This window comes from Equus quagga, chromosome 4 (assembly GCF_021613505.1).
Source record: "Equus quagga isolate Etosha38 chromosome 4, UCLA_HA_Equagga_1.0, whole genome shotgun sequence".
Taxonomy (NCBI): Eukaryota; Metazoa; Chordata; class Mammalia; order Perissodactyla; family Equidae; genus Equus; species Equus quagga.
In genome coordinates this window covers 26,197,387-26,210,490 of record NC_060270.1, presented here as the reverse complement: position 1 = coordinate 26,210,490, position 13,104 = coordinate 26,197,387, and the positions used below count along the sequence as shown (strand labels likewise).

The window sequence follows — 13,104 nt, the reverse complement described above, 5'->3', positions numbered from 1 at the left end:
TGGGTATGTTTATGGCTAGTGTTAAATATGATGTTAGCAAGTCCGTTTGGACTGTGCTTTGGCTCAGCTGGGCCCCTGTCAGCATTATGCTGGAAAGGTAAAAAAGCCTTAGTTTGTCATTTTAATAAGAGCAGTAAGGATCCCAGCCTGTGCAGAAACCCCAGCCTGTGTCCAGTGCTCAATCTTCTTGTGTTGTTTGGTCCCCACTTCTATTATTAAGATTGGGCTTTCTACCCAAAATCATTATACCATTAAATCTATCTTGTTGGTATATTTCTTTCTAATAGTTGCTTTTAGAAGCCTAATTATTATTGGCTCAATTGCTTATCTTGCTTATGAAGACATTCTTTAGTAACAATAGGAACTAAACGTTCTTGAGGTTAGATAAACAGTGACCAGCGTAGGTTTATTAATTTTGCTGTCTTATCATAGGAGTTGCCAGTTGTAAACACTTGTTTATTTTCTAACATAAGATAAAGACAAGATGAACTTAAAAGACATTTTCTATAGAATCTATACCTTGATTATTGTCTCCTTACTTTTTCACAAAAGAATTTTCCATGAGTATTGATTTCTCCTTTTTTTGTTTTAAAGATTTTATTTTGCCTTTTTCTCCCAAAGCCCCCTGGTACATAGTTGCGTATTTTTAGTTGTGGGTCCTTCTAGTTGTGGCATGTGGGATGCCACCTCATCATGGCTTGATGAGCAGTGCCAGGTCTGCGCCCAGGATTCGAACTGGCAAAACCCTGGGGCCGCGGAAGCAGAGCGCGCAAACTTAACCACTTGGCCACAGGGCCAACCCAGTATTGATTTCTTCACAGCACCCTTCATGTTCTTTCCTTTTTAGGATTCTTACGGACTAAGTATCTCTTAGAAATTCAGGATGTTTACAAGTGGCTCTACCTGTTGTATGTCACTGCCTAAACCCTTCATGTGTGGGAGCCCTCCTCTTGGGCAATCCTCTTTCCCATCCCAGCGTTGCTGCTGAGGACTTGAAAATTGCATTCCAAGAACAAAAAGATTTTCCAGATCCATCCTGTTTTCCCCTCCCCCACATAAAGTATTTGTTATCCTTATGCAGCCTTGGTTCCTTTTAGTGAGCACTGGATACAGGATTACGACCTGTCTACTGGAGCCTCGTTTTATATCGTTTCACGTGACAACTGATACCAGACAGGACAGCATCAGGACAGCTTAGGTAATTTACGTAAAGGAGCAGGAGCCTTTCAAAGTCATGAATGTGTGCCTTTTACTTTTTAGGAATCATTGCAGCGGGGCTGGGGGTGTGAAGTTTTGATCACAATATGAAAACATTTTATTAAAAGTTCTATTAAATAGTTTTAAAAATAATTTCCCCCAAGAAAATAAAGGAATAAAAATTCCAGGAGATATAGGAAGGTAGGCTAGGGAGCAAGAGTATAACTCAGTAAAGTAGCCCCTCTCCTTCTAATTTTTCAGCCTTCCTGTTTTAAGATCTGAAGAAAAAGCCAGTCCAGTGACATGGCAGGGTGCAAGCATGCCATAGGATCTTAAAGGTGTCTGTCTGCAGAAGCAATTTGGCGATGGTGTATTAGATCATGTTAAATGGTATCTCTGTAAAAATCCCTGATTTTTACTAGGATAATGGAGCTGCCTATTAATTATGTACCTATTTTTCAGCATTTAAAATAATAATTTATAGTATAATAGTGTTTTGTGTAAGTGTATTTATGCGTGGGCTTTGAATTCAGAGAAATCCGGGTTTGGATTTCAGTTCAGTCACTTGCTAGCTGTGTGTAACCCTGGAGTCTGTTTCCTAACCTTCCAAAGTGGCAGTTTCCTCGTCTGTGCAATGTCTGCCTCAGAAGGAGCTTTTGTGGGTTAAATGAGACTGTGGCCATATGGAGCATTTACAGATGTTCCAGTGGGTATATGTGCTCAGCCAAAGGTAGCTTCCTCTATTTTCTCCTTCCTTTTCTTTCCCCTGCTTACTTCAGTGCCACATTTATTGATTAAAAATGTGTGCCTCAGACTCTGTTCTGGGCATGGATATAGCTTTTTGAAGTATGCGTTTTGAATCTAAAATAAACCACTTCCACTTTGTTATAAAATGTTTTTACTTTTGTCAGTCTAATTTTACATGTCATTATGGAGTCATAAAATATATAACAGGAGTAAATTGGTGCACTGTACTGCCATGGTTCTAAACTGATGTGTCCACTCCAGTATAGAAGGTAAAGATGGCTGGCTGGTTACTGCTGGTAACTGGTATCATGTTTTCCCAGAGTTTTTTTGTTGAAGTCATTTTTTGTAGTGTATGATTTATTTTCCTTCTCAGTTGTGCTTTAAGAGTTTTACTTTGAATTTTGTGGTAATCATTTTAAGAATTTTTTTTAGACTTCTGGAGAAATTCTTTAGTTATCTTTATATTTTTTATTATTTAAAGTGAGAAGTTATCAAATAATTCTGTTTGGTGGCAAAGTTTCTGTCATTAATAATGCCTTGTATTTATAAAATACCTTTTTCCAAAGAAGAGAGTTCTCATCCCTTTTCATTATACAATTTTTACGTTTCATAATTAAGTAACTTTTGTATCATCCCAGTCCAGCTATGTTACTAACAAAACAAGAATAGAACCCAGGTCTCCAGACTGTAAAAATAGTTCTCTTGGCTAAATTACATTAGTGTTCTAAATTCGATTTAATTTTTCATTCCTCTTGTTAAATTTCTTTAATATCTTTTCATGGCCCAGCTTTGGAAATATGTACCAAAGTTTTATCATCCTACATACATTTTTCAGCTTCCCACTCTCCTAGGATATGTGAAAAACATAACTGAAAAAAAAAATGCATTTTCCAAGTCATTCAGTTTACATTATTGCTTTTCCTGAGCAAATGGTATACAAACTATATATATACATACACACACACACACACAAATATATATATACAAATGTATATATATATAAAGCATCCTGTGTGGGCCTTCTTGCACCCTAGCTAGCATCCTTGATAGCTTTTCCAGTGAGACTTTTTTTTGGTTTATTAAGCACCCTGGTCCAAACCTTGACCGTCCCCAAGTAGGTGCCGGTCCTGGGGCCCAGCACATCCTGCTCTCCAGATGATGGACGAAGGGTGGATGGAAGGGCAGGAAGAAATACAGTGCATCGTAGTGTTATAAAAACAAGACCTTTACTCTGCAATAGAAATTCACATTTCAAAAGCTGATGATGGTCAAGCTGATCTACTTTATGAAAATGCAAAAATAGTTGCTTCTTTTTTAAAACTTGGCCGTTTCTAGTAAAAATTTGTTTTCATTTTACATAGCCTTTCATTAATAAGCAAAGTATGTAATTGTTTTTGAATTGGTTCTCTTCTTTAAAATGTGCTGGAAGACACAGTTCACAGAGCACTGTTCCAAGCAGGAGAAAAAAGGGACGACTGTACCATAGTTTAAATGAAATGAAAATATCCAGTATTGCAGTGAAAAATAAAAATCCATTTGCCTAGAATTAGTTGTGCTGAAAATAGATGGATTGCTTACATTTTGGATCCTTGTCAGTAAATAATCACAAAGTTAAGTACTAATTTGAGTTCAGGGGGAGATAATCAAAAAATCTCAGGAAGTTGCTAGAAACATCTTGTTTTAAGATGTGGGGAAATGATGAAAAAAGCGTTTACATAAAATCAGTAATTAGCAATTTTACACTTCTACTGCAAAATAAAAGTTTGGGTTTTGAAGCAAAATTTGAGCATTTAAGTATAAACAGTAAGACCAAATTGCTGTCTGGTAAGGGCTTAGGAAACTTGGGGTATCGTTAGTGAGCTAGAATATATAAGATTACCAGTGTGATGTTTGAAACTGCATTAGGACTCCTGGGTTAATTGGTTTTATAGAATGACTGAACTGCAGAATAAAAAGGTGGTTGGGTATCACTTTGTCTTAATCCTTTTGTTGAGTAAAATAACTTGTCATTTTTACCAGTAAGATTCTCAATTTGTTTTCACAATTACATTATGAAAAAATCATTTCAGGAAAGCTGATGAAAATCATAAATAGGGCAATGATAATACATTTGGTCATGATTTAAATTCTGTATACATTTCAGTGAGAGTGTTTACAAGAATGTTGTTTTAAACAAATGCTTATTTCGTGCAGTTACAGTAAATTTAGGCCAAGCACTTTTTAAAAGGCAAATACATGTTCAAATTAAATACTAAACTGGAAAAAGGATTCCATTATGAAAGAAGGCTGATGATACAATCTCAAGTACTGACAGAAGTTAACCCCACCATGGGAAATTATATATTCAAACTTGAAATTCTTTCATTATGCTGAAATTGTCAAAAAATTTTGCATAAAATAGCCTGAACTGAGATCTAAGTATTTTCATTTTATGGTATTTGTTGAGGATATAACATACCCAGTAATAAATTTCTGTGAAATTAAATGTAAGTATGGGACTGGAAATAGGCTTAAACATTTCATTAGAAATCAAAAATTAAACCCCATGTGCCTAAAAATATTAGCAGTTTATTAGGAATTCTTCCCTTCCTCACCTGTACTAGGACAATACTGGTATCTGTATTCAGGTGAAACTATGCTATAAATAGAGCAAAGGACACAGACTGTGTAGGTTGGGGATATTCTGGTTATGCTAAGAAAAGAATAGCAGCAAGAACAAAAAGCTTTCTTCTTAAGCAGACATGCACCCCAAATAAATTTCTCAAGCAGTTGAGACGCTTGTTCCATCTATATAACCCAAAAATATGCATTCGTCTTTTAATGAAAAAGGAATATTTACTCTTTCAGATTTATTCATACAAGTCATACATTAATATTCACAGATATTTTTAAATGGGAAAACAAGTTGCTTCTAACAATATATTTTTCCAATAGAATGTTACTATGTTAACAAGATTTGACAGTGAGTTTATTTTAATCTAGTGATCTTAATTTCAACAGATACTTATTAACAACAAATTAAACCTCACTGCAAAGAAATTCTTCATAATATCGTGACCAGATTTTCTAATCCTAGTGAAGGCCACAATGAAGTAGCCCAGATATGCTGCCATTAAAGTTTGTCATGAGATTGTAATAAATTTGCTCAAAGTGTTCATAAAGTTCTAACTCCAAAGGTGCTATAGAGAAACATAAGAGAATGTAATCTAAAAATATGACTATATTGATCTATACTTTTTATTTTCTATCTGATTAAAACTAAGACCTGCCTCCTAATGAGCCACATTTTGGCATCTCTGTAAATGTTGCTATGTGAAAGTAAAAATGAGGAAAACAAGTTATGATAGTTTCACTTATAGCTTTCATAGAAAAATATATATTCTCTGAATTAGTTATATCAAGTGGTCATCACTCAGCATGAATTCCAATAGCATTATCAACAAAATAAGACATTAATGGATTTTCTCAGTTGCCTATTTCCAACACTCTGCTTCAGAAGTCAATTATCAACATCCTCATCGTTGAACCCCCAGGTCCTTCTAGTTTATGTTGTTTTTGACTTTTGAGGTTGTGAATTATAGGGACTGGACCTTGTTAAAGTATTTCCTTCACTCAAAAGTCAAATAGGCTCAATGGCACTTCCTCTTGAAATGTGCCTTTCTAATTTTTTTTCTCTTATTTCAGAAATAACACCATAGTCATGGTGGTCTGAATTTTTGTACTCTAACGTAGAACATGTAAAATTAGCATCAGGTTGAGATTTTGAACTTTTTTCAGTCCTTGAAGTTTTTGCTACATACCCTGTACACTTTCTGTTGTTTTCTTCCTCTAAGGAATCAAGAGATTCCTTCAAGGCCCTTGCTTTCTGAAAAGAAACAATAATCTTAGGACAGCCCATTTGTTTTTTCTTTCTGCCTCTCCGACTACTGGGCAATGGTCAAAGTCTGCTAGTCCTCCTCTGACGTCACACCAGCAGGAAGGCTGAGGGCTTCTCATTACTGCTGAGTAGAGGTGGAAGTCTAGGCTCCCCATGTAGTCTCCACTGATCCCACATGGTGAGGAGGGAGGCGCCACATGACCTTCTGGCAGGCATGAAAGTTCCGGCTCCCTGCTTGGCCTTCTTTGACACCACACCAGTGGGGACTGGGGAGGAGCCACTGAAGTGCCACGTTACAGTCCTGCAAGGTAGAAGTTTAGGCTCATCGCTCTTCCTTTGGCAGTGTGTCGGGGGGGGGGGGGGGGGGAGGAGTGGCCATAGTTTTTCTGGGATGTTTGGCTGGGATAGAGCAGTTATTGTGTAAAAGTTTTCTGTCTTGTTAGGTTGCTCCTTTCCTGGTCCTTCAGCTAGAGAGAGCAGGCTTTTGTTGGGGCTTTTTTTTTTTTAAATCTCTGCCCATCCCTGTTTCTGGGTTGCCAGCTTGGAGACATCAGCTCCAAGTCTGGGAAACAAGAGGCAGGAAGAAGTCTCCGGGAACTGATTACTATGTCATTCCTTGGATCCTGAAGTCCCTAGTCGTCTTCTTTCAACCTTTTAGAGTCTTATGTTTGTTTTTTTAGATATAATTCCAGAGTTTTAATTGTGCTTAGCAGGAGGAATAGGGAAAAGTACATCTGCTCCATCTTCCTGGAAGCAGAAGTCACTAATTGGTGTTTAAAATTATATAAATTTACTACCTTTGATAAAAAATTAAAATTAAAATGGGGCTGGCCTGTGGCTGAGTGGTTAAGTTTGCATGCTCAGCTTCGGCCGCCCAGGGTTTTGCTGGTTCAGATCCTGGGCGCGGACATGGCACAGTTCATCAGGCCATGCTGAGGCAGCATCCCACATGCCACAACCAGAGGGAACTACAACTAGATTATACAACTATGTACCAGGGGACTTTGGGGAGAAGGAGGAAAAAAAAGAAAAGAAGATTGGCAACAGATGTCAGCTCAGGTGCCAATCTTTAAAAAAATAAAATAAAACAAAAAAAAATTTTTTTTTAATTAAAATTAAAAACAATTTTAAAAAGAAAACTCACAAGTTAGGTAAAAATAACATGACTTTAGAATGAAAAGCATTAGAAAATATTCCCATTTCTGACCTCCGTAGGTTACATAATTTTATTATTAGCTAAAATAAAATAATTTTTATTGCATTCTCTGTCAGCGAAATTTTCTTGGGAATGGCATAGTGCTTGAAAACATAAAGGGAACACCTAAGTATAGAGTATATTTTAAATGTGGCAAATTTAAAGAGAAGGTTTCCAAAGTGTAACAAACTTGTATCAGTCATCATTTAATTAATCAGTATCTTCATTTAATGGGCAACTGTTTATGTTCTTCGTCCTTCATATTGTTAGCCTGTGGAAGCACCATGAACAGTATCATTGTGGTTTATTAAATAGTTATCAAATCAAATTCAAAATTATTACTTCTATATAATTATTTAGGGACTCAATCTTCCTTATGAATTTTACTTTTTCTTTCTTATTATTTTGCATTGAATGTGTATTTTAGAAATTTTTTTGTAGTTTGTATTTACCATTTCTTTATATGATAAAGGATATTCCTATAGTATTCTTTTAAAATTTACTTTGCTCAGTGTTAAAAATCTCTTATACAGAATATTTGTTATAATCTCAGGCCCTTTCAACATTCATAGCAGTGACTGTTCTCACAGAAAGTGATAGTACTGTATATGTGGGTATTGCATAATGGGCTTTATTTGGTGAGGATGATGTCATTGCGTGGGATGGCCTGAAGGAGTTATTAGAAGAACATAAGACTTTTGACTGCCAGCATTTCTTAATAAATGCCAAACTGTTGAAAACATTAATTTGTGTTTGGACTGGAATGAACCTAGGTTTTCCTGGCTTAGCTCTAGAGATTTTAAGAAATAAATTCTACTTTCATAATTACGTAGCTGAGTAGAATGAAATATTAAGCATTTTTCTCCCTGGGAAAGAGTAATGGAGTTAGGAAGGAAAGAAGTTAATAAACAGCTGACGTTCTTTGTTACACAGTTGTCAGACCAACTTTTGAGATTTGACATTCAAGAATACTTTGAATTTTTGTTTCAGTAATTTATTATTTAGTTTCTGCTGGGGTGTAAGAGATGGTTATTAGAAAAGTCCATAATTTTAGAGATTTTTAAAGTACATATCACTAAAAAGAGGCACATTACGTTTATTTTCTATTTTGAGTACTAAACATTTGATTTTTTTTTTAAAGATTGGCACCTGAGCTCTAACATCTGTTGTCAGTCTTCTTTTTTCCTTCTTCTTCTTCTCCCCAAAGCCCTCTGGTACATAGTTGTGTATTTTTAGTTGTGGGTCCCTCTGGTTGTGCTATGTGGGACGCTGCCTCAGCGTGGCCTGATAAGCGGTGCCATGTCTGCGCCCAGGATTCGAACCGGAGAAACCCTTAGTGGCCGAAGTAGACCATGCAAACTTAACCACTCAGCCACGGGGCCAGCACCTAATTTTTTTTTATTGTAAAATATACATAACAGAATTTACCATTTTAACGTGTATAGTTCAGTGACATTAAGTACATTCACATTGTTGTGCAACCATCACCACTATACCCGTTTCCAGAACGGTTTCATCATCCCAGACTGAAACTGTATCTATTAAACAATAACTTTCCATTGTCTCCTCTTCCCAGCCCCTGGTAACCATTCCACTTTCTGTCGCTATGAATTTCACTCTTCTAGGTACCTCATGTGAGTGGAATCATTCAATATTTGCCCTTTTGTGTCTGGCCTGTTTCACTTAGCACAATGTTTTCAAGGTTCACCCATGTTGCAGCATGTATCAGAATGTCATTGCTTTTTAAGGCTGAATATTATTCTGTCATATGCATATACCACATTTGTATATCCGTTCTTTTGTTAATGGACATTTGGGTTGTTTCCACCTTTTGTCTATTGTGAGTAATACTGCTATAAATATTGGTGTACAAATACCTGTTCGAGTTCCTGCTTTCAGTTCTTTTGGGTGTATATTCAGTATAATTGCTGGATCATAAACATAGCTTTATGTCTGATTTTTTGAAGAACCACCCTACTGTTTTCTACAGCAGCTGTACCATTTTCCGTTCTCACTGGCAATGCACAAGGGTTCCAGTTAATCCACATCCTTACCAACACTTGTTATTTTCTGGCTTTAAAAAAAAATAATAGTCATCCTAATTGATGTGAAGTGATATCTTATTGTAGTTTTGACTTGCATTTCCTTAATGATTAGTGATGTTGAGTGTCTTTTCATGTGCTTATTGGCCATCTGTACATCACCTTTGGAAAAATGTCTATTCAAGTCCTTTGCCCATTTTTTAATTGGGTTGTTTGGGTTTTTGTTGTTGAGTTTTTAAAAATATATATTCTGGATATCAATCCGTCATCAGATTACCCATCTTATTTTCAATTCATGCTGCAGAGGGTTGGTGGTGGTGTGGGTCTCATCTGACCTGGTCTGTAGATATGTCTCCTACATTTCCTCTACTACTAAGGATCCTTTCTTATGGTTCCCTTTATGGAGTTCACATTTAAAAATTAATTAATTAATTACCTACAATATAAACTTTGTTTATTCAGAAATAATTTTCCAATTTTTAATAAAATCATAAAATAGCTAACTAGAGATTTGATCAACATGAAATAGCCAGTGTTAGCACACTGAGTTAACCTAATTCTAGAAAATAAACTCGATCTTTTAATAAGTCAGGTATTATGTTAGATGCTAAAGACACAAAGCTGTTTGTCTTAAGGAAGTTAAAATCTAACGAAGAATGAAGAATTACAGTACCGTGTGATAATTACTACAGTGGAGTAATAGAGACACAGTTGGAGAATCCTTGAAGGGTCTAGACAAGCCAAGGAAAGTATAATGAGATTATGCTTGAGATGGCTCCTGAACAAGGGCAGGAGTTTACCAGAGTATCAAGACTGAGGAGAGCCCAAGCTTGTGTTACTTCCTTTGAGAGGGTCCCTGGGGTTCAGTATCACTGGTATACATGCCTGAAAAGCTGGGAGGGAGGGAGAGCCAGCCCCTGTGAATGAGAGAAAGAAATTAAGAACACCGGGAGCTGAGCAAACACCCTAAAAATACTGTAGATATACATTTATGATAATCAATATACAGTAGCTGAAACATCTATTTTTTAAATGAGGGATTTGGGAAAGGGATCCCTTGGTCTCTTTTCCCTGTGTGCTTTAGGTAACCTGCTCACGTGTAAGAGCTGGAAACGCTCGGAAGAACTCTATATAGAACTGAGTAAGTTCAAGCTGACCTGTTGTGGTGTGGAACCCTTGTTTAAATTCAAAATATTTGCATTAATTGGTTCAACTGAATTTAACTTATTTTGATTGTGATTCAGATAAGTGGTTCCTTTTAACAGATATGTCACCATATTATTTCTCCTGGTAGCTTACAGGAGAAGAGGGAGAACAGAGGGGTAGAGGAGGGTGTGAATTAGATCTGGTGGTCAAAGGAAGCAATCTCAGGCGTCTTGCTATAAAAGTCAGACGCTGGTCTGAGAAAAAGGAAGGTTGCTTCCGGCAGCTCTAGGAACAGTCGAGAATAGTGATTATAACTGTTTGCATCTGAAGGAAGGGGTGAAATTGAGCAGACGTCTCTAAGAGCAAAGAAAGAATTTGTTGAACTAAACATTGAAACACTACTTAGAGATCTGTAATTGTTTTAAGAGATTTAAGTTATTATAAAGAATTAGGGTTTTTCCTTTTCTTTTTTGCTACCTTATGAGAAGTGCGCAATAGGATGTTAATAAAATAATTATATATTTTTTCTGAACCTTCTGACCTTCACAGTCTCAAACAGAAATACAAAGTTAGAGAATTAGCTAGGAGGAAAATACCATGTCAATTAAGTAAAGGTTTCTCAAATGCTTTTTTCAGGTTTAAGAAGCCACATTGCTATTAATGTCTTTGAGCTTCATAATTGTCCCCTAAAAGTAGGAATCAACCACTCCTGATTTATAAAATCATAGTTACCGAACAGTTGATGGGAGAGAGAGAATTAGGAAAAAGTACCTCTTAGCATGCTTCTTATCTGTAAAAAAAAAAAAAAAAAACGTAGGGGGGGAAATAATTGAAAGCATCCCACTAAAAGTACTATGGAGGGAGATTTTGAAATGTTCCAAAGATTAAGATTAAGATGGTAACAAGTGGTAGAGCTAGGATCTGGCTATATCATGTCTCACTTAAGATAATAGTTTTTCTCTAAATTGTATTGTTTCAGGGTATGGTTTTGAAAACTTTATTGGCACAGTATGTAGTGAGCAGTATTTCAAGATGAAAGAAAATATTGTAAGAATTGGATCACAGTTAAGGATGGTCTATATAGACTATAAAATTTGGTTAATTTTCCAAATATTATGTGAAACTAGAGTCCGTTCTAGGCAGAAATTCATGTTCTTTCCTGTGTGAGCAAAGAGGATCTTTTAAGTTCGTTGATGTCTTTTGCTTTCTCTGCATCATTTGAAAAGGTAAAGTATGTAATGTATTTGAATGCTATCTAAAAATAAGTGTGGGGAGAAAAATTAGAAAATTGCAGGAATAGATATGTGTGTGTGTAAATGTATGCACACTCTGTCTTATAATTAAGATTTAAGATTAAGACTTAGTGATCTTTGTTGTCCTGTATTTCTTAACTTCAACTAACATCTTGCCACATGTAACATGTAACAGATAGCCACATGTATTTATGGTTATTGAAATCCGTTAGGTACCCTTTCTACCTGTCACGTTACTGCAGGTTATATGTGGTTTCTTAATTGTTGTGCCAGAGTAGACTGGGGTACCCTTTTCTCCAGCCTTCAGTGACATTTTTTTCACTGCCCCGCAGCCTCCACTAAAGGCTCCATTAGCTAAGCTCTACAGAGCTTAGTGGCCTGCAAAAAAACCAACAGTCATTTACTCTGATGAAACTTCCCTCAAGATCGGTGGCTTTCCTTTCTGTCCCCCATCCTACTCCCCCAAATCTAACTTGCCACATAAGTTTCTGTTACACATGGGAAATAGCTGATTCCAGAACTGGGGCATGGAAGTTGCAAGATAAGCCTGGAATATCTTTTTTTGTGCCAGTATATAAGGGAAATGCTCAAAAATGAAATGAAGATGGCATATCAGAAAGATACAGGAGCCAGCCTAAAGGGGAGTTCTCGTAATCAAATCTGGATCATAGTGGATTATAAACCACTGAGTAGAATGAAAATCCATGAGTCCATGCAGCAAATAGATCAATAAATCAATGTATTTGTATTTTTTAAAATAGAAAGGAGAATATAAATTAAAAACATTTTATACTTCAGAATGGAAAAAAAGATACAGTGTCATTACTTTATATAGCTAATGCACTCTTTTTTTTATGGTTATCTCAGCTTTTTTTTTTAATTATAAAATATCTATAGTTTGATACACATAATAGTTTAAAACCTCATGGTTGGATTTGATTCATTTCATATAAATACTTGTTTGGAAATAAATTATTTTCAATCTAGGTTATGTAGTATTTCTTAAAACAAACAAATCATAAAGGTAAAATTGTGATGCCCTGAAACCTTTTTCGTTGAAATATTTCTTTTAGTTAATTGAAACTTCCATGTTATATCCCTTAGCCAAAAATTATCTCATATTTTTATCAGGCCAAAATAGGCTTTTTCTGCTTTGCTCAACTGAGTGATGCAATCCAAGGGCTGTTCCAAAGAGTGGTATAGTTGTTGGCTCATATGACTAGCATTAGAAGAAAAAATGGCTGGTGCAAGACCAAGGCCATGTTCAGGATATGATGCATAGAAGTAACTTTATAGCTTCATTGCAAAGTTATTTATTATCCAGTTGCGGTTTTTTACAGTACTTGACAAATCTCAGTTGAGCTTGCAGTCTGGAAAACAACCTGGAATTGACTACAGTGACACAGAGGTGGAAATTTAGGAGGCTTGTGTGACAAGAACTAGTCTCATCTGTTTGTGTAAAATCAAAAGGTTACTCTAGTAACACAAAGATACAGTAAACTCTGTGCTTATTTAACCTCATAAGGAAACTGTTTTAAACATTTTAATGGAAATCTTTAAATAAATATTTTCTACTTTTTTTTTTTTGCCTTTTAAAAGTAGTCTACTGAATGCAATATTACTTATTTTTGGTGACCAAAGATCATA

General features: G+C 35.8%; 1 protein-coding gene across 9 annotated transcripts in view; it reads left to right on the top strand.

Annotated features, from left to right (window-relative positions):
* Nucleotides 1-13,104, top strand: part of LRCH3 (leucine rich repeats and calponin homology domain containing 3) — a 102,121-nt gene that overhangs the window by 16,921 nt on the left and 72,096 nt on the right. The window contains exon 1 of one of the 9 annotated variants that reach the window (XM_046658554.1): nucleotides 5,960-6,129. The exons of the other annotated variants lie outside the window; for them this stretch is intronic. Coding sequence (XP_046514510.1) covers nucleotides 5,997-6,129 — 133 coding nt within the window. The 5' untranslated portion in view covers nucleotides 5,960-5,996. Of the gene's footprint in view, nucleotides 1-5,959; nucleotides 6,130-13,104 lie in introns of those variants that run through there. 9 annotated transcript variants of the gene reach the window in all.